This window comes from Cervus canadensis, chromosome 2 (assembly GCF_019320065.1).
Source record: "Cervus canadensis isolate Bull #8, Minnesota chromosome 2, ASM1932006v1, whole genome shotgun sequence".
Classification (NCBI taxonomy): Eukaryota; Metazoa; Chordata; class Mammalia; order Artiodactyla; family Cervidae; genus Cervus; species Cervus canadensis.
Genome location: NC_057387.1, coordinates 357380 through 378994, shown reverse-complemented (window position 1 = coordinate 378994; position 21615 = coordinate 357380). Strand labels below are relative to the sequence as shown.

At 38.5% G+C, this 21615-nt stretch overlaps 1 protein-coding gene across 3 annotated transcripts in view; it reads left to right on the top strand.

The window, feature by feature from the left end:
* TIPRL (TOR signaling pathway regulator) overlaps positions 1-21615 on the top strand; it is a 76900-nt gene that overhangs the window by 9980 nt on the left and 45305 nt on the right. For 2 of the 3 annotated variants that reach the window (XM_043449817.1, XM_043449825.1), the window contains exon 4: positions 9238-9369. The exons of the other annotated variant lie outside the window; for it this stretch is intronic. In XM_043449817.1, coding sequence (XP_043305752.1) covers positions 9238-9369 — 132 coding nt within the window. The remainder of the gene's footprint in view (positions 1-9237; positions 9370-21615) is intronic. 3 annotated transcript variants of the gene reach the window in all.

Genomic DNA, 21615 nt, shown 5'->3' with positions numbered 1-21615 from the left:
TGGAACTGGTAGGCCTCGTATTGGGAGCTTAGCTACATAGGGTCATGGATACAGCAGAGTACAGACAAATAATCCCTCCATTATAGTCTAATGGGGGAGGAAGGTTATTTTAGTTTGTTAATACTTTATAGATTAATATTCCCTCTTTTCATTCCTGACTGAAAAACTTTTCAAAGTGTGTAGACCATTTGCTATTTCATTGCAGAAAGTGAGGAAATGAGAATTTGTTTTATGCAATAATAATGATGACTTTCTTTGTAGGAGACAAGGGGTGTGAGAGCAGTAGGAGGTGAAAGACATATGCTCAGTACTCTTCATCGGCACTTGAGCCTGTCATTTAATTTGTTCTAAGGTGTTGCTGACAAATGTCAGTATGATCAACCACTCACTAGTGGTAAGGAGCTGAGGCTTTGGCAGACCTTAGTTCAAATCTCAGCACCATTACTTAACAGCTAATCTTTGCTAAGCCTTCGGGCTTCCCTGATAGCTCAATTGGTAAAGAATCCACCTGCAATGCAGGAGACCCCAGTTCGATTTTTGAGTCAGGAAGATCCGCTGGAGAAGGGATAGGCTACCCACTCCAGTATTCTTGGGCTTCCCTTGTGGCTCAGCTAGTAAAGAATCTGCCTGCAATGTGGGAGACCTGGGTTCCATCTCTGGGTTGGGAAGATCCAGTATTCTGGCCTGGAGAATTCCATGGACTGTATAGTCTATGAGATCACAGAGAGTTGGACACGACTGAGCGCCTTTCACTTTCACTTTCACGCCTTTGGTGAACTAAGGATAATATCAGTTGGGATGTAGTAAAGAATATATGTGTTGAGTGTTTAGAGCACAGTGTCTGTTAACACAGTAAGATCTTAATAGCAGCTGCTATCATTATAGTATCATATTTCAAATGTCAAGTTAATATTATTGAAATACCAAAAATAAAAGTAGATATATTGCCTAAATAGTATTTACCTCTTGCTTTATGATCTAAATAGAGTTGATGAATGTGTTCCTTTGTTGCCTTAAAAAATAGTGACTATTTTCCAGGTAAAATTGTTAGGATTTTGTTGCTTAACTCTCAAAATAATCTTGTTAGTAGGCATTATTATCCTCATTTTGTAGATGAAGAAATGGGTTCAAGATCTTTAAGTATGTATCTGTTAGTAAGGTAACACTGATGCTAGAGATTGTTGTTAAGCACATTTGTTATATGTGGAAGATCACTTTCATAGGAACATATTTTACATTTAACTTGTTTTAATACCTAAGGATTTTTTGACCTATTTTATATATATATATATATATTGACCTGTAATATTATTTGATATTTTTAATTATTTAATCCTTCAACTGTTCCTCAGAACGCTTATTCAGAAGCCCTAGTAGGTATAGGAAGTGCATGCCAGTGTAGGAGAAGGTATTTTATATGTACAGTAAGGGTATCAGAGAATGAACCATTAGAATGAAGCCTTTCCTTTGCCCTTAAATTCTTGCTTTTTAGTTGCTGGTGGCTTCTGGTGTGTGTGTATATTTAATGTTTTCTCACTCTTCAGGTTGTTTAACCCATTACCCTGAGTTGTATCATGGTGTAAGAGGAGAGAGCCAGTCACGGAGTAATACTGACCTCGCTGGATTCATACCCAGCCTTGTCATTTGTTGTCTGGGCTACCATGGGCACTTCTCTCAGATTATGGTATGAGAATATTATGAGAAAACAGGTCAAATGCATAATATGTACCTGGCCCATAGTAACCTATCAACATTTGGCTGTTTTTTTCCTTTTCTATAAAATAAATGGGCTTCCTTGATAGCTCAGTTGGTAAAGAATCCGCCTGCAATTCAGGAGACCCCAGTTCGATTCCTGGGTCAGGAAGATCTGCTGGAGAAGGGATAGGCTACCCATTCCAGTATTCTTGGGCTTCCTTTGTAGCTCAGCTGCTAAAGAATCCACCTACAATGCGAGAGACCTGGGTTTGATCCCTGGGCTGGGAAGATCCCCTGGAGAAGGGAAAGGCTACCCACTCTAGTATTCTGGCCTGGAGAAATCCATGAACTGTATAGACATGGAGTTGCAAGGAGTTGGACATGACTGAGCAACTTTCACTTATTAAATAAATAAATTGGATATACAGGAAAATAGAAGTACAAAGCTGCCTCTTCTATTGATACTGCCTTTTAGGAATAAAACATACTTAGTGTGCATGCATTTAAACTTTTTTTTTTTAAAGCACATTGGAACATTTGCCCAGTTATTTTTGTATGATTCAGTATCTTAAATTTTCTTTTTCTTTTTTCCTTTTGGTAAAAAGATATATAACATAAAACTACTATCTTAGTTATTTTCAAGCATATTAATTAGTGTTAAAGTGTATTCATGCTGTTGTGACACCAATCTCCAGAACTTCTTTCTCTTTAAAAACTGAAAATCTGTACCTATTGAACATCAACTTCTCCATTTCTTCCTTCTTCAGCACTTGGCAACTGCCATTCTTCTTTCTGTTTTTGTGAATTTGACTACTTTAGATGCCTCTTGTAAGCGGAACCATACATTGCCTTTTTCTGACTGGCTTATGTCACTTAGCATAATGTCCTCAGGGTTTATCCATGTTGTGGCGTGTGTCAGACTTCCCATCCTTTTTAGGGCTGGGTAATATTCCATTGCATGTGTATACATTTTGTTCTTCTGTTCGCTTGTCAGGGAGCACTTGGGTTGTTTTACCTCCTGGGTATGGTGAATAGTGCTGCTACAAACATAGGTGTGCAAATATCTCTTCAGAATTCTGCTTTCATTTGTTTGTGTGTATACCCAGAAGTGGAATTGTTAGATCATATGGTAATAATTCTATTTTTAATTTTTTAAGGAACCTCTGTACTGTTTTCCATAGCAGCTATACATTTTACATTCCCACCAGCAGTGTGTGAGAGGTTTTGATTTGCATTTCCCTAATAACTTGTGATGTTGAGCATCTTTTCATATGCCTGTTGGCCATTTGTATATAATCTTTAATATTTTGAGCTTGTAAAAGTAAATTAAGTGGAGGGGGTAGGGGTAATGTGCTGACACAAACATTGGAAATGAGTGGCGTTTGTAAGATAAAAGGCAAGAAGAACACATATGAATACTGTATGCTTCTTGATAGTTGTTTACCACAGAGGTGTAGGTTAACAATTCTGATACTGTTTTAGTTTTGCAAGATGAAAAAGTTTTAGAGATCTGTCTGACAACAGTGTGAATATAATTAACACTACTGAACGGTACACTTACAAATGATTTAAATGGTAGATTTCTTATTACTCATTTTTTCTTGCCAGCAATTTAAAAAAAAGTTAAACACTGTTATCATGTAACCCAGCAATTCCACTCTTAGGTATACACTCAAGAGAGAAAACTATATCCACATAAAAACCTGTATGCAAATATTCATAGCTGCATTACTCATAATAGCTAAAATGTGAAAACTACCCAGATGTTCATCAGTGGATAAGCAAAACTGGTATATCTAGACAGTGAAATATTATTTAGTCTTGAAAAAGAAACAAAACAGTGATACATACCTTGGAAATGTTATGCTAAGTGAAAGAAGCCAGACACAAACTTACATGTATATGATTCCAGAAGAATTTGCAAAACCAATTTATAGAAAAAAACTAGAGTAGTGGCTTCCAGGAACTGCGGGAAGTGGGGAGTGGAGAGACACTGCTAGTGGGTGTGACAGTTTCTTTTTGGGGTGGTGATATGTGCTGGAATTAGGTAATAGTGATGTCTACACAGTCTTGTCAACATACTAAAGACCAGTGAATTATAGTCTGGGAGTTGTATCTCTTTTTCTTTTTAAAGAAAGAAATCACTGTAAAACATAACAATTTCATGGTATTTCCTAATGGGATGTACATACACACACACACTATTTTCAGTAATTTTTGAAAAGGAAATTTAACATTGGGTTCTTAACATTTGCTATTAACTAACTTTATATGATAAATATAAAAGTATTTATATCAAGTAATTTCCCTATTATAAATCTTCATCTGATGTGAGAGAGTGAGAGACATTCACTTGAAAGATGTGACCAAGACTTACTTTTCTTGCAAGGTATCAAGAATATTTTTAGCTTGAATATTTGTACATTTTTAAACCTTTTGAAAACTGTAAAATAACTTAGAAAAGTTCATGAAAGATGAAAATACAGTTTAATGTAACCACAGAGTAAAAGAAATAGAACATTGTGATCATCCCACCAGACCCCCAGCAGGATTTGCCTGACCATAATTCTGTTTAAAAACTATTTCCTAGTATCTTTTGATATGTTCAACCTTAATTTTATTTCCTTGAAATAAAACTAGTGTGCATTGTTGTTTATAGCGTGGGCCTCATATTTTCAGCATTTAGAGTCCCTAGTGTCTTTTAGTGTCTTATTTCTGTTGGTTCTGATTTATGGTGTCTAGACTCCTAATATACCTTATTTTCTTTGAATCCTCGGATGATGATATTTTCCTCCACAGAGGATTTTTGTTTATTTCTCATAAGCTACTAAGGGCATTCATAGTGAAGGGCATAGGTCTGCAACCTGTTTATGTAAAGGATCCGACAGTAAATATTATAGGCTTTGAAGACCATAGAGTTATGTTGCAGTTACTCAGCTGTGCTGTTGTAGTTGAAAGCAGCCATAGACAATATGCAAACAAGTAGGCACAGCTGTGTTTCAAAATTTTTTTTTTTTTATGGACATGGAAATTTGAATGTCATATAGTTTTTTATGTCATGAAATATTAAAAAAACATTTTCCCCACAGTCATTTGAAAAAATGTGAAAATGATTCTTAGCTTGCATTCATACAAAAGTAGGTGGCAAACCACATTGGCCTGGAAGTCCTAGTTTGCTAACCTCTTATATGGGATCAGAGCTTGAGGTTTCAGTTCAGTTCAGTTGCTCAGTCCTGGCTGACTCTTTGCAACCCCATGGACTGCAACACAGCAGGCTTCCCTGTATATCACAACTCCCAGAGCTTGCTCAAATTCATGTCCATAGAGTTGGTGATGCCATGCAACTATCATGTTCTCTGTCATCCTCTTCTCCTCCTGACTTCAGTCTTTTCCAGCATCAGGGTCTTTTCCAATGAGTCAATTCTTCGCATCAAGTGACCAAAGTATTGGAGTTTCAGCTGCAGCATCAGTCCTTCCAGTGAATATTCAGGACTGATCTCCTTTAGGATGGACTGGTTGGATCTCCTTGCAGTCCAAGGAACTCACAAGAGCCTTCTCCAACACCACAGTTCAAAAGCATCAATTTTTCGGCACTCAATTTTCTTTATAGCCCAACTCTCACATCCATACATGACTACTGGAAAAGCCATAGCTTTGAGTATATGGACCTTTGTTGGCAAAGTGATGTCTCTGCTTTTTAATGTTATGTCTAGGTTGGTCATAGCTTTTCTTTCAAGGAGTAAGCATCTTTTAACTTCATGGCTGCAGTCACCATCTGCAGTGATTTTGGAGCCCAAAAAAATAAAGTCTCTCATGTTTCCATTGTTTCCCCATCTACTTGCCATGAAGTGATAGGACTGGATGCCGTGATCTTAGTTTTCTGAATGTTGAGCTTTAAGCCAACTTTTTCACTCTCCTCTTTTACTTTCATCAAGAGACTCTTTAGTTCTTCACTTTCTGCCATAAGGGTGGTGTCATCTGCATATCTGAGGTTATTGATATTTCTCCCACCAATCTTGATTCCAGCTTGTGCTTCATTCAGCCTGGCATTTCGCATGATGTACTTTGCATATAAGTTAAATAAGCAGGGTGACAATATACAGCCTTGACGTACTCCTTTCCTGATTTGGAACCAGTCTGTTTTCCATGTCCAGTTCTAACTGTTGCTTCTTGACCTGCATACAGATTTCTCAGGAGGCAGGTAAGGTGGTTTGGTATTCCCATCGCTTTAAAAATTTTCCACAGTTTGTTGTGATCCACATAGTCAAAGGCTTTGGCATAGTCAGTAAAGCAGAAGTAGATGTTTTTCTGGAATTCTCTTGCTTTTTCTATGATCCAGTGGATATTGGCAATTTGATTTCTGGTTCCTCTGCCTTTTCTAAATCCAGCTTGAACATCTGGAAGTTCATGATTCATGCACTATTGAAGCCTGGCTTGGAGAATTTTGAGCATTACTTTGCTAATGTGTGAGATGAGTACAACTGTGCTATAGTTTGAACATTCTTTGACATTGCCTTTCTTTGGGATTGGAATGAAAATTGACCTTTTCCAGTCCTGTGGCCACTGCTGAGTTTTCCCAATTTGCTGGCATATTGAGTGCAGCACCTTAACAGCATCATCTTTTAGGATTTGAAATAGCTCAACTGGAATTCCATTACCTCTGCTAGCTTTGTTTGTAGTGATGCTTCCTAAGGCTTCCTAATGACTTCGCATTCTAGGATGTCTGGCTCTAGGTGAGTGATCACACCATCCTGGCTGTCTGGGTCGTAAAGATCTTTTTTGTATAGTTCTTCAGTGTATTCTGGAGAAGGAAATGGCAACCCACTCCAGTATTCTTGCCTGGAAAATCCCTTAGATGGAGGAGCCTGGTAGGCTAGAGTCCATGGGGTCGCAAAGAGTCGGCCAGGACTGAGTGACTTCACTTCACTTCACTTCAGTGTATTCTTGCCTCTCCTTAGTATCTTCAGCTTTTGTTGGGTCCATGCCATTTCTTTTATTGTGCCCATCTTTGCATGAAGTGTTCCCTTATTATCTCTAATTTTCTTGAAGAGATCTCTATTCTTTCCCATTCTCTTGTTTTCCTGTTTCATTGCATTGATCATTGAGGAAGGCTTTCTTATCTCTCCTTGCTATTCTTTGGAATTCTGCATTCAAATGGATATATCTTTCCTTTGCTCCTTTGCCTTTAGCATACTGGGCCTGTAACATAAGAAGTTGTGGATCCATTGTAACACTTTGAGATGTCTTTGCAAAATTGGGAGCAGGGCAAGGAATTCTCCAAGGCCTCTGCTCTTGGTGAAGACTGAACAGTGTCACTTTTCTGGGCTCCAGTCCTCTTCCAGATCTCAGTCCAGTCCTTTTTCACTGTATTGGCTGTATAATGCTTTTAAGAGGTTTTTATTTTTTCATCCAGCTTTTTAAATTGCCTTTAGCTTACTTGGGCTTCCCTGATAGCTCAGTTGGTAAAGAATCCGCCTGCAATGCAGGAGACCCCGGTTCGATTCCTGGGTCAGGAAGATCCCCTGGAGAAGGGATAGGCTACTTACTCCAGTATTCTTGGGCTTCCTTTGTGGCTCAGCTGGTAAAGAATCCGCCTGTAATGTGGGAGACCTGGGTTTGATCCTTGGGTTGGGAAAATCCCCTGGAGAAGGGAAAGGCTACCCACTCCAGTTTTCTGGCCTGGAGAATTCCACGGACTGTATAGTCGATAGGCTCACGAAGAGTCCGACACGACTGATCGACTTTCACTTTTACTTTTCACTTTCAGCGAGAAAGTTTGTCTAGACTATTTATTTTGACAATACCAGAAGCCAGAAATGTTCAGTATCTCTTAAGTTTAGCTGTTTTACCTTTCAGATGCTTGAGTTCAGAGAGAAGATAAGTAGAGTTGAGGAAGAAAAAAGGCTGAGAAATATAAAGTTTTAAACATATTTGTCCTTATTAATGAAGAAGATAGTATATAGCTAAGCTAAATATAATGAATTTCCCTAATCCATGTGTTATCTAATTATTTTTTGTCTTTCTCTTTCAAACATTTTATGAGAACTTACTTGGCAAAACAGATGGATTTATGTTCACTAATCACTTACTGAAGGCATATGTGAAATATTAGTGAAATGGCCATTTACTAACGAGGTGTAATGGTTAATTTTTGGAAATCAGATATAAGAATGATCTTTCAAATGTGTTCCTTTGAACTAAAACTAAATAAAATATAAGGAATTAAAAGTTGTATTTATTTAATACTAACTAAAGTTTTATGCTCTTAGGCAGTTCTAGAGGCACCAGCCTTTGTTTTAAATAGATCACAAATATGCAGGTGATGCAAGGCACTGGTCTTATGCTGCCCTAAATCCCTATCCCTACCCTTCACCTTCCTTCCGCTCCTTTTAATTTCATCTCCATGTGTGGTCTCATGTCTGCTGGATGTTGAAATAAAATTTTAGAGAGCTAAAATATTATCTGTAAATAAACATGGAAGAACTATGAACATTTTTTTCACCTCTTGGGAATCAAACTTCTAGATTCTTTCATAGCACCCTCTCCTCCTCTGCATTGCCATTTTCCCACAAAGTCTATGTAATCGCTTAGACATCCATTATCATATTTTTTTAATTCTTATCCAGTTTTCTGAAACTATTCTAAATTTCTTAATTCTATCCATCAGTGAAAAAAAAATGACCTATTCACAGCTTATAAGTAAAGTACAATAATAGCTACCGTATACCAAATACTTATAGTTTGACAAGCATTGCTTTGTTGTTTATTCATGATACAACTTTGTTAAAGAGGAAAAGCTGGACATTTTATAGTAAAAATGAATGTAGTATTAAATGGTATCACAAAACATACTTTCATGTTACTGTTAGGAGATACTTGGATTTAGTGAGTTACTGACATAACCCACCTTGAGATTGTTGGTGCTTTTGTTGGGTTATATATGTTTGTGTCTGGTGGCTGTAAAATAATACTTAAAAAAAAAAAGCCAGTATCCTCTAAAGCTCTTTGGAATGCTAGGAGTTTCCCTTAAAATTTCTCTAACGTTCTTATTTATCTCAATATTTAAAACACTTTTGTTTGTAGACTTGGAGATAGATCTACATTATGTAACATCATTCTTATAGGAAAGATTTTTTTTTAAGTTCCAAATAAATGTCTTATAAGTAGAATTTTATAGCACCAAACTGCTTTGAACTTCTATGATAGTAGTAGTTTATTCATCACATTGACTAATTTGCAGATAGTTAATTTTCTCATAGTCATAATAGAGCAGTTGATTTTACTGTTCTATTTCAGTGTTCTATTTTACTGTTCTATTGCAGTGTTCTATTTCATGATTTGAATGAGATGATGAAGTTTGTATGTGTTGTGAAGCTATAATATTGGCCATTTTAAGTTTTTCAGGGGCAAGGTATATATCTCATTTTTTGTATCTACTTATAACATTGAAATTTAGAACCATGCTCTGGCTATGCAGAAAATATTGGTAGGAAAACTGTTTAAATTTTTTTTGTGTGCCTGTTCTTAAATTTTTTCTTTCAGGTTGTACCTACAACAGATCATATAGATACAGAGAAATTGAAAGCCAGAGAACAGATTAAGTTTTTCGAAGAAGTTCTCCTATTTGAGGATGAACTTCATGATCATGGAGTTTCAAGCCTGAGTGTGAAAATTGTGAGTACTGTGAATTTGTTTAAAATTAACTTCTTTCATTTTTGCTATTGGCTAGAAATATGACTCACTTCAAATCATAGTCTTAACGATGTCATGTAGAGTTTCACTTGAATCTATGATACATCTTATTAATATCCATGATAAAATTCACAAAATCTTAGCATATTGCTAAGGCTTTAGCAAAGCATTTTTTTTTGTAGGCCCATGTGGTTACTTTGTGGTTTGTTTATTGTTTACTCTGAATGAAAATTGCAGCTTAATCCCCTTTTGTTAACGCAGTTTCTCTTCCATCATTTGTTTGCTCCTGGCGGTGCTGCACTTCCCTTGCCCCACGCAGGCCTTTCTGTGGCTGCAGTGAGTGAGGCTGCTCTCTGCTGTGTGCAGAGGGGCTCCTCTTGCTGCAAGCACGTGGGCTTCAGCGGTCGCAGCTCGTGGGCGCTCGAGCGCGGGCATAGCAGTTGTGGCACAAGGGCTTTAAAAAAAAAAAACAAACTAATGTATTTATTTTAATTGGAGGATAATTACTTTACAGTATTTTGATGATTTTTGCATGAGTCGGCCATAGTGTCAGCCGCATGTGTACCCCCTTCCCCCCCAAATTTTGAACCCTGCTTCTGAGAGAGTCCGGAGGCCAAGACCCCCAGCGTCTTTGTGTGATTTAGCAACAACCTTTCACTTCCACCTCCCTCCCCATCCTATCCCTCTAGGCTGTTCCAGGGCACTAGCTTTGGGTGCCCTGTTTCATGCATCAAACTTGCATTGCATATCTGTTTTATATATGGCGCTGTTTATGTTTTAATGCTAGTCTCTCAAATCATCCCACCCACTCCTTCTCTCACTAAGCCAAAAGTCTGTTCTTTACATCTGTCTCCTTTGCTGCCCTGCATGTAGGATCGTTGGTACCATCTTTTTAAATTCCATATATATGTGTTAATATCCATATATATTTGTCTTTCTCCTTCTGACTTACTTCACTCTGTATAATAGGCTCTAGGTTCATCTACCTCATTAGAACTGACTGAAGTGTGTTCCTTTTTTATAGCTGAGTAATATTCCATTGTGTCTGTGTACCACAACTTCCTTATCCATTCATCTGCTGATGGGCGTCTGGGTTGCTTCCATGTCCTAGTTATTGTAAATAGTGGTGCAGTGAACACTGGGGTACATGTGTCTCTTTCACTTCTGGTTTCCTTTGGAGTACATGCCCAGCAGTGGGGTTGCTGGGTCATATGGCAGTTCCATTCTCAGTCTTTTAAGGAATCTCCACACTGTTTTCCATAGTGGATATACCAGTTTGCATTCCCACCAATGGTGTAAGAGGGTTCTCTTTTCTCTACACCCTCTCCAGCATTTATTGTTTGTAGACTTTTTGATGGTGGCTGGAACATAGAATTAACTGGACCAAAAAGAATGCTGAGTGCCAAAGAATTAGCGTTTTTGAACTGTGGTGCTGGAGAAGACTCTTGAGAGTTCCTTGGACAGCAGGGAGATCAAGCCAGTCAATCCTAGAGGAAATCAACCCTGAATATTCATTGGAAGGGCTGATGCTGAAGCTCCAATACTTTGGCCACCTGATGCAAAGAGATGACTCATTGGAAAGGACCCTAATGCTGGAAAAGATTGAGGGCAAGAAAGAAGGAGGTGACAGGATGAGATGGTTGGATGGCATCACTGACTCAATGGACATGAGTTTGAGCAAATTCAGGGAAATAGTGAAGGATAGAGGAGCCTATCGTGTTGCAGTCCATAAGATCACAATGAGTTGGACATGAGTTGGACATGAGTTAGTGACTGAAAAACAGCAACACTAGTTCTAACTGGTATGAGATGATACCTCTTTGTGGTTTTGATTTGCATTTCTCTAATAATGAGTGATGTTGAGCATGAGTGATGTTTAGTAGCTATCTGTGTGTCTTCTTTGGAGAAATGTCTGTTTAGGTGTTTTGCCCACTTTTTGATTGGGTCGTTTGTTTTTCTGGTATTGGGCTGCATGAGCTGCTTGTATATTTTGGAGATTAATTCTTTGTTAGTTGTTTCATTTGCTATTGTTTTCTCCCATTATGAGGGCTGTCTTTTCATCTTGCTTATAGTTTTCTTTGTTGTGCAAAAGCTTTTATGTTTGTTAGGTCCCATTTGTTAATTTTTGTTATTATTTTCATTACTCTGGGAGATAGGTCACAGAGGATCTTGCTGTGATTTATGTTGGAGAGTGTTCTGTGTTTTCCTCTAAGAGTTTTGTAGTCTCTGGTCCACAGTTAGGTCTTTAATCCATTTCAAGTTTATTTTTCTGTGCGGTGTCAGAAAGTGTTCTACTTTTATTTTTTTACATGTAGTTAACCAGTTTTCCCAGCACCACTTGTTGAAGAGACTGTCTTTTCTCCATTGTATATTTTTGTATCCTTTACCAAAGATTAGGTGTCCATAGATGCATGGATTTATCGCTAACCTTTCTATTTGGTTTATATTTCTGTCTTTGTGTCAGTACCATACTGTCTTGATGACTATGGCTTTGTAGCATAGTCTGAAGTCAGAAAGGTTGATTCCTCCATTTCCATTCTTCTTTCTCAAGATTGCTCTAGCCATTTGGGGTCTGTTGGGCACATGGGCTTTAGTTGCTCCATGGTGTGTGAAATCTTCTCAGACTAGGGATCAACCCCATGTCCTCTGCATTGGCAGGTGGATTCCTATCTACTGTGCCACCAGGGAAGCCTTATATCTTAAATTTCACATTTCTGAATTAAAATGATGTTGAAAGAATCTGCAGACATCACAGTGGGTGTCATTTTAAGAAGTCACCTATGTGTCAGAATTTCAATGCACCATTAAGTTACAGTTTAGTCTCCTTTTCTCTCTTTGTTGTATTCTCTTCTATCAGGAGAGGACAAACTACTTCCATTAACAGTGTTATTGGTGGAACATGCTTAAAAAGAAAATAAATAGACTCTTAGCAGTTATTCATATCTGTTTACTATTAGGTTGTAATTGGAATTCTAACACTTTGCAGAGACACTTCAACTGAAACTTGTCTTGTCTGTAAGACCCAGCTAAATTGTCACCTCCTCTGTAAAGCCTTCCATAGCTCCCTTAGGCAGAGTCAAATATTCCATCACCATACTTCTTTAAGTACTTTTTTTAACCCCTCCATTATAGCACTTATCATAAGGACTGCCAAAGACCAAGGCCCCAGCATCAAACATTGTTTTTGGAGCATGATTACTGATATTGTGATTTAAATAATAATAAAGGATGAAAACAGTAAGTCAAAAGCGGCAATAAATGTGTTTTAAAGCTGAATTTTCTGTAGAATCATAGGATTTGGGAATTGTAATGAATTTTTAGAGAATCACTTAGCCTAGCCTCTGTAGATGAAGCCTCAAAAGTTAATCTAAGGTTGTAACACTAACTAGTGACAAAGTTTGTACCATCTAACATATTTCATTATTTTAGCATTAATTGATTGTTTCTTGTTCACCTGTAACTTTTCCCCAGTTTATCCTTTGTAGTTTAGATTTGTCCATTCTCCAGCTCATCTAGTCTTGTACCTTTCCACTTGTCTACCTACCTACAGAATTGACTATGTTGAGTTTTTATTATGAGTTTGCATATCTGGGTGTGTGTTTGTATCCCAGTGGGTAGATATGTGGGGAGCACATGTATTTTTTTTGCAGTTGAAGGAGTTGGAGAGGCTATGGGCATAAATGTATGATATGTGTACCAGAGTAAATAGTAAGTCTCAAACTGAAGGGTAGCATCATCTTAAAACGTTTTCTTCTTACCTCGTGTAACTTTTTAAAAGTTATGTGATAGGGTTCCATTTTAAGAAAGCCTGGAAGGATTTCTTTAGCATAGTGAATTTCTTTTCTGGGTTGGTCTCTTTCTAAGAATGTAATAGATATTGCTGTAAATAAAATAAATGTCACAATTTCTGGCTTAGAGGTAATAGGGGATGGACAAGTGAAGGCCTCTTCCAAAGACTAACCTGACTAGCCTAGAAGCAAAGACTAGCCTGGTAAATATGAATGTAGGTGGGAAACCAGGAAAATGATGCCTGGGAGGTGAATGGAGTAGAGCTTCTCAAGAAGGGTGCAATGGAGGTCAATGTCATGCTGAAAAGAGATATCAGTAAACTTAGAATAGGATGGTGTCCACTAGACTAAAGCATTTGTTTATTGGTTTTAGCAGTTAGGGTATTGTTATTCATCTTGGTAAGGTCCACGCAAGTTAAATAGTTAAGGGGTAAATGAAAGATGTGGAGTTGGAGACAAAGTGTAGATGTACTTTCCTAAAACTTACTGGTATGGGGGAGAAACAAACATGGCTAAGAGAGAACATGAAGTTGACAAAGGAGTGTGTGTGTGTGTGTTTTGTTTTTCTTAAATATGGGGAAGACATTAGCATGTTTAGGGGCAGGAAAGAGTCACTGGACTTGTAGAGTAAGGGATGAAAATGGATGGAATGAAGTTTCTGAGGATGAGTATGGCAGGAAGAGGAAGGCTTTGAGCCTTTGCTGTATGTGAAACTGATTGGAAACACTCCAGTCTTCTCCTGTATTTCTCCTTTATTCTCACACTACTATTATACCCATAACACTTCTGACACCAGATATGTGAGTTTTTATCCTAACACCAAGCAATTTGTGACATCAGCTGGATGTCCTATAATTTAACCCAGTCTGACGTTATCTACCTGGAAATAGCGTCAGGTCCCACAGGTTAAGTGGTCCCATGAGAGTGCCTTCCCTCCTTCAGATGCCAATTGCAAACAGTAGATCCCCAGGTTATCCACAACCGCTGTTGGACTTGGCTACAAATTGGAGGTTCCCATGAAATTCTCCTCCTTGGATTTGATTATTTGCTAGAATGCAGTGAAACACTAATGTTCACCAGTTTATTAGTTCAGTTCAATTGCTCAGTCGTGTCCGATTCTTTGTGACCCCATGGACTGCAGCACGCCAGGCCTCCCTGGAGTTTACTAAAGCTCAATGTCCATTGAGTTGGTGATGTCTATTGAGTTGGATGGCAACAACATCTTATCCTCTGTCGCCCTCTTCTCCTCCTGCCTTCGATCTTTCCCAGCATCAGGGTCTTTTCAAATGAGTCAGTTCTTCGCATCAGGTGGCGAAAGTATTGGAGTTTAAGCTTCAACATCAGTCCTTCCAATGAATATTCAAGACTGATTTCCTCTAGGATGGACTGGTTGGATCTCCTTGCAGTCCAAGGGACTCTCAAGAGTCTTCTCCAATACCACAGTCCAAAAGCATCAATTCTTTGGTGTTCAGCTTTCTTTATAGTCCAACTCTCACATCCATACATGACTGTTGGAAAAACCATAGCCTTGACTACATGGACTTTTGTTGGCAAAGTAATGTCTGCTTTTTAATATGCTGTCTAGATAGGTCATAACTTTCCTTCCAAGGAGTAAGCGTCATGGCTGCAGTCACCATCTGCAGTGATTTTGGAGCCCCCAAAAATAAAATCCTCCACTGTTTCCCAGTCTATTTGCCATGAAGTGCTGGGACCAGATGCCATGATCCTAGTTTTCTGAATGTTGACCTTTAAGCCCACTTTTTCCCTCTCCTCTTTCACTTTCATCAAGAGTCTCTTTAGTTCTTCACTTTCTGCCATAAGGGTGGTGTCATCTGCATATCTGAGGTTATTGATATTTCTCCGAGCAATCTTGATTCCAGCTTGTGCTTCATCTAGCCCCGTGTTTCTCATGATGTACTCTGCATATAAGTTAAATGTACTCATGATGTACTCTGCATATAAGTTAAATAAGCAGGGTGATAATATATAGCCTTGACATACTCTTTTTCCTATTTGGAACAAGTCTGTTGTTCCATGTCCAGTTCTAACTGTTGCTTCCCGACCTGCATACAGATTTCTCAAGAGGCAGGTCAGGTGGTCTGGTATTCCCATCTCTTTCAGAATTTTCCACAGTTGATTGTGATCCACACAGTAAAAGGCTTTGGCATAGTCAATAAAGCAGAAATAGATGTTTTTCTGGAACTCTCTTGCTTTTCCGATGATCCAACGGATGTTGGCAATTTGATTTCTGGTTCCTCTGCCTTTTCTAGAGCTAGCTTGAACATCTGGTAGTTCACGGTTCATGTATTGTTGAAGCCTGGCCTGGAGAATTTTGAGCATTACTTTACTAGCATGTGAGATGAGTGCAATTGTGCAGTAGTTTGAACATTCTTTGGCATTGCCTTTCTTTGGGATTGGAATGAAAGCTGACCTTTTCCAGTCCTGTGACCACTGCTGAGTTTTACAAATTTTCTGGCATATTGAGTGCAGCACTTTCTCAGCATGGTCTTTTAGGATTTGAACTAGCTCAACGGGAATTTCATCACCTCCACTAGGCTTGTTTGTAGTGATGCTTCCTAAGGCCCACTTGACTTTACATTCCAGAATGCCTGGCTCTAGGTGAGTGATCACGCCATCCTGGCTATCTGGGTCGTGAAGATCTTTTTTGTACAGTTCTGTGTATCTTTGCCACCTCTTCTTAATATCTGCTGCTTCTGTTTGGTCCATACCATTTCTGTCCTTTACTGATGCCATCTTTGTATGAAATGTTCCCTTGGTAGCTCTGATTTTCTTGAAGAGATCTCTAATCTTTTCCATTCTATTGTTTTCCTCTATTTCTTTGCACTGATCACTGAGGAAGGCTTTCTTATCTCTTCTTGAATTCTTTGCATTCAAATGGGAATATCTTTCCTTTTCTCCTTTGCTTTTCGCTTCTCTTCTTTTCACAGCTATTTGTAAGGCCTCCTCAGACAGCCATTTTGCTTTTTTGCATTTCTTTTTCTTGGGGTTGATCTTGATCCCTGTCTCCTGTACAATGTCACGAACCTCCATCCATAGTTCATCAGGCACTCTGTCTATCAGATCTAGTCCCTTATATCTATTTCTCACTTCCACTGTATAATTGTAAGGGACTTGATTTAGGTCATACCTGAATGGTCTTATGGTTTTCCCTACTTTCTTCAATTTCCATCTGAATTTGGGAATAAGGAGTTCATGATTTGAGCCACAGTCAGCTCCCGGTCTTGTTTTTGCTGACTGTATAGAGCTTCTTCTCCATCTTTGGCTGCAAAGAATATAATCAGTCTGATTTCAGTGTTGACAATCTGGTGATGTCCATGTATAGAGTCTTCTCTTGTGTTGTTGGAAGAGGGTGTTTGCTATGACCTGTGCATTCTCTTGGCCAAACTCTATTAGACTTTGCCCTGCTTCATTCCGTACTCCAAGGCCAAATTTACCTTTTGCTCCAGGTGTTTCTTGACTTCCTACTTTTGCATTCCAGTCCCCTATAATGAAAAGGACATCTTTTTTGGGTGTTAGTTCTAGAAGGTCTTGATGGTCTTGATAGAACCGTTCAACTTCAGCTTCTTCAGCATAACTGGTCGGGGCATAGACTTGGATTACTGTGATGTTGAATGGTTTGCCAAGGAAGTGAACAGAGATCATTCTGTCGTTTTTGAGATTGCATCCAAGTACCAGTTTATTAAGGGTATGTTAAAGAATACAAATGAAGAGATACATAGGGTGAAGTCTGGGAGGATCCTAAGCCTGAATCCATGATCCTCTTTGAATCCCATGCTATTGGGATTTTATGGAGATTTGTTCTCAAAGGTATAATCAATTATTAATACCATTTCCAGCCTCTCTCTCCTCTGGAGAATGAAGGGGTTCTGAAAACTCCACGCTTTCAATCATGGCTTGGCCTTTCTGGGGACCAGCTTCCATCCAGGAGCCCATCCAGAGTCACCTCAGTAGGACAAAAAGTATTTGCTTGTAGTTCTCTTATCAGTTGGGAATGTACAAGGGTTTGGAAGTCCTGTTTTGGGAACCAGGGGTAGAGACTAATGTATGATTCTGTATTATCTCACAGATAGCATGCTAGATAATTATCAGTATTACCTCATTTAATCCTCATGAAAATTCTATGCAGTGAATACTTATCCTTATTTTTGCAGATATTAAGTCACTTGCCCTACATAAGTCACACAGTGGATGAGTTTGTCTCTCTGCCTTTGTTCGTAATCTTCTAGGATCTAGATCATGAGAATAAGGACTAGCTTTAGGAAAGAGAGATGCTTCTTCCCTAGTGATCAGAGGAAAGGGGAGCAGCATTAGATAAGTCTGCCTCTGTGCCAGTGATTCGTAAACCTGGAATTTAATCAGAATACCTAGCTATGTTAGAAATTTAGTTGTTTTTTTTAAACTATAGGACAGAGAATATTTCTTATTTGACAGTACATTGTACACTTGCCATGTGTTTGTTGACTGAAAAGATGGATAGACAGATGTAGAGATGGAGGGAATAGGTCAGGAAAGGCTTTTTAGAGGAAGTGGTCCTTGATCTGAGTTTGAGGTGTATAAGTTTCTCCAGCTAGACTAGAGAGGGATCTGGCAGTTGAACACAGTGACTCTGATGTATTTTCTGAGTTAATTTCTTCAGGCTGTCATGTTACTGGCTACTATCAGAAAATTAAGTATGATGATCATTTACAAAGTCCTTGCTAGGTTCTTTCCACTTACAGCTCACTTAAGAAGGTTGTTTAATTGGCCTTTTTCCATAGTGTTTTTCCTGACTTAATATCTACATTTCCCCCAATATCTTTGAAATAAAATGTGAACCATCACAGATTATTTTCAGTTTCTCAAAGTTTTCCAAAGAACTTCCAATATCTTTCAAATAAAATGTGAACCATCACAGATTATTTCAGTTTCTCAAAGTTTTCCAAAGAACTTCTATATTTTAAGGACTATCTTAGGTCTTTTCTTACTGCTAAGCATTCGACTGGGGGTATGGAACACACAGATATCTCACTTTCAAAGTGTTCTTAGCATCATTGGTAATAGAGTTCATTGCTTTTGTTTGGTGTTTTAACCTTGCCTGAAAAACTACTAAATGGTTACTGTTTTAGAATCAGGAAACTAGTTGGTTATGAGTGTTTGTTGTTTCAGTTTCCATAATAACTATAAAACATTCTGAAAAGAAATGTGGAAGATACTTATATAAACAAAGTAACATACTTTAGAATCTTGATGTTGTTGGATTGAGCCTTTTAGGTTGCTCTTAATTTATTTAACTGTTTCAGGTTTTAAGGTGTTTTCACTTAAATTTTCAATTCTAAACATGGATAATTTTTATTAAAAAAGAAATCTTAATTTCTTTGTGGTGCATTTCCCCAGTGGCAAAGAGTGAATTTAGAGGTCTGTGCACCATGAGGCCTGAAATGTTTTGGATTTGTTTCACTGAGTTTATTATGCGTTTTGATAGCTTTGTGTGGCTGGTATTACCTATACCTAATTAGGAGATGTGGAAATTCATCTTCTTTTGTGTTTCTAAATTAGTTTCTCTCAGCAGTGTTTGTTTCTAGTTTAGAATTTTGTGTGTTAACCTACTGTCCTTGTTGGGGCTTTCAGCTTGTAGGACTGTGCTGTCACAGAGATCTTTTTTGTCAAGAGAAGCTCTTTTTTTGTGCTGTTAGTTTTTAGCTTTCAAAGAAAATTAGTTTCCTATCTACCAAAGGGCTGACTCATTGAAAGAGATGCTGATGCTGGGAAAGATTGAAGGCAAAAGAAGAGGGGCAGCAGAGGATGAGATGATTAGACAGCTTCATCAACTTGATGGACGAAAGTTTAAGTGAACTCGGGGAGAAAGTGGAGGTCAGAGGAGCCAGGAGTGCCCGAGGACCCCGTGGGTCGCAAAGAGTTGGACGTGACTTAGTGACTGAACAGCAACAACAAGAATCTACCAAGTACTGGCAGTGCTGTAGTGTTCTGTGATGGCTTTTACAGCTAGTGGTTAATTCCATTTTGAGTCAGGGGTGAACATTGTGTACCTTCTGCTTCCATGTCTTGTTTTTGTTTGTTTTTTTTGGCTGCGCCATGCAGCATGTAGGATCCTAGTTCCCTGCATTGTATGTGCATGCTCTGTCATGTTCCATTCTTTGCAACTCCATGGACTGTAGCCTGCAGGCTTCTCTGTCCATGGAAATTTCCAGGCAAGAATGCTGGAGTGGGTTGCCATTTCCTGCTCCAAGGGATATTCCCCACCCAGGGATTGATCCTGTGTCTTTTGCATCTCCTGCATTGGCAGGTAGATTCTTTACCACTGAGCCATTTGTTAGTTCCATCACTAGGGATCAAACCCACACCCCCTGCATCCCTGCATTGGAAGTGTGGAGTCTTAACCACTGGACTGCCAGGGAAGCCCTTCCTTCCATGTTTTATTTAGAGTCCAAGTATAGTGGGCAGAGACATAGCTTTCACCTTTGTGTACAAAGAATTCTACAGTGCCTGTGCAGAGGTAACTTTTGTTGGACATGTAGTCCCATAGAATTTTTATATTTTACAGACACAGGTACCAAGAGACTGTTTCTTTATATCCCCTGTTTATGTAGGTGAAATAGAAGACTTTGGGTGGTTTGGTAACTTGGTGGTTTTCAACCTTATCAGACCCATTGCTTCATTTTTTTTAAAAACCAAGTACTTTAACCTTTAACTATCCTGAAAGAAATTCATAAGCCACCTTCTTTCTAGGAAATCAGCATAATGCCCTATTTGCAAGATAAAAAGGAAACTTTGAAGTTGACTTAGAGTGAAGTGATGGGTATTCCTCTGTGTACATGTACAGTATGACCGCGTAAGTAGTCAGACACGTACATTTGCGTATGAGTCACTGTGACTATGACAGCTGCAAGTGCAGACTGACAGAAATGCCAGAGGTCAGTCGGTGACTCAGATAACACCCATCAGTGATGTAATTCTTCACAATGGTGGACAACTCTTAGTGGAGTGTCAGATCCAAGGATGATATTCCCTTGATTTACAAGGCAGTTGCCTTCCTTGGAAATTGAGTGATTTCATGTTTAAAAAATATAAAATGGAATAAGGTTCAAAACTCAGATAATGAATTATAAGTTGATTTTTTTCACCTACATGAATGCCAGGTGAGATATTTGGCAGTTTTGTGGGAAGCAGAATTGGACTTTGTTCTAAAGGATTGACCTGGGCACTATCAAACATTAATGTGTCTGGTCTTTAACTGCTAAATGTTAGTATTGGCAGCTCATTTTTGTGACAGTGAAAAATACCCTCGAATTTTCAGATGTCCCATTGGAGAGGACTACTGTCTTAAAATATACAGTTGAATTGTAGAATTGTAGATAGAACTTGGATCCCTTAGATTCTCCATTGTACCATGCTGAAGTGATACTTCAACTTGGTTCATGTGTTGTGCCTGGATGATTGTTAATAATTTTGAAATTTAAAAAATGTTGCAAATGAGTCCAACAGCACTCTGCCAGGTAGTGATGTACTTCTCAACCAATTGTAATATCAAGTTATCATAAGTCGGGGTCTTTCTTCAGCTCTTCATTCCTGTAAGCCTTGCTTTTTAAAGTCTGCTGTTAATCTGCAGAATACAGTTTGACTCAGAGCTTTTTCTCCACCAAATAGCTTCTGGCCTCCATTTCATTCAGTCAGTAGTTAGCACCTGCTGTGTGCTAGCAACTTTTTTAGGCAGTAGACATGGTGATGAATGAAACAGTTATTCCCACTGTCTTAGAACCTACAGTCAAGTGGAGAAGAGATAGACTTTAAGCAAGTAAGCACATAAATGAATATAGTTACAGATCTGCTCATTTGTGATGGAGAACTATGAGAGACAATAACAAGAAAAATCTCTGTGATTATGGAACAGTGGGAGAGGCATTGACATTTATTATGAGATTTGAAGGGCAAGTAAGCATTAACCAGGAGAACAACTCCAGGACAGGGAATAGGATGTTGAAAGGTCCTAGGGCAGGAGAGCTTGGCCTGCCGCTGGTGACTCTCCAGGCTTGTTGTTTCTTTCATTAACATTACCCCGTGCTTATCTGGAACTATTTCGTATTTCAGTACTTCTGTTTTTATTGTATGTGCTCTTTCCTCTTTCTAGAATTCTCCTTCCCACCCCAGCTTTTCTTTTCATGATCAGCTCTTCTCTGACTTCCTCCAGCAGACTTACCTACTTCTTTATTTGAGCACTTACTGAACCTTGTACATACCTCTGTTACAGCAGCTACCACATCATTTTGTCTGTTTTCCTCTTTGATAAACTTCTTAAGAATTGAGATTGTACTTCATTTATATACCTCCAAGGCCTATTATAATAAGAACCTGACACTTAGTAGACAACAGTATTTGTTTTGTAAATGGTCAAATATATTTTTTCTTTTTTAAATAATCCTGT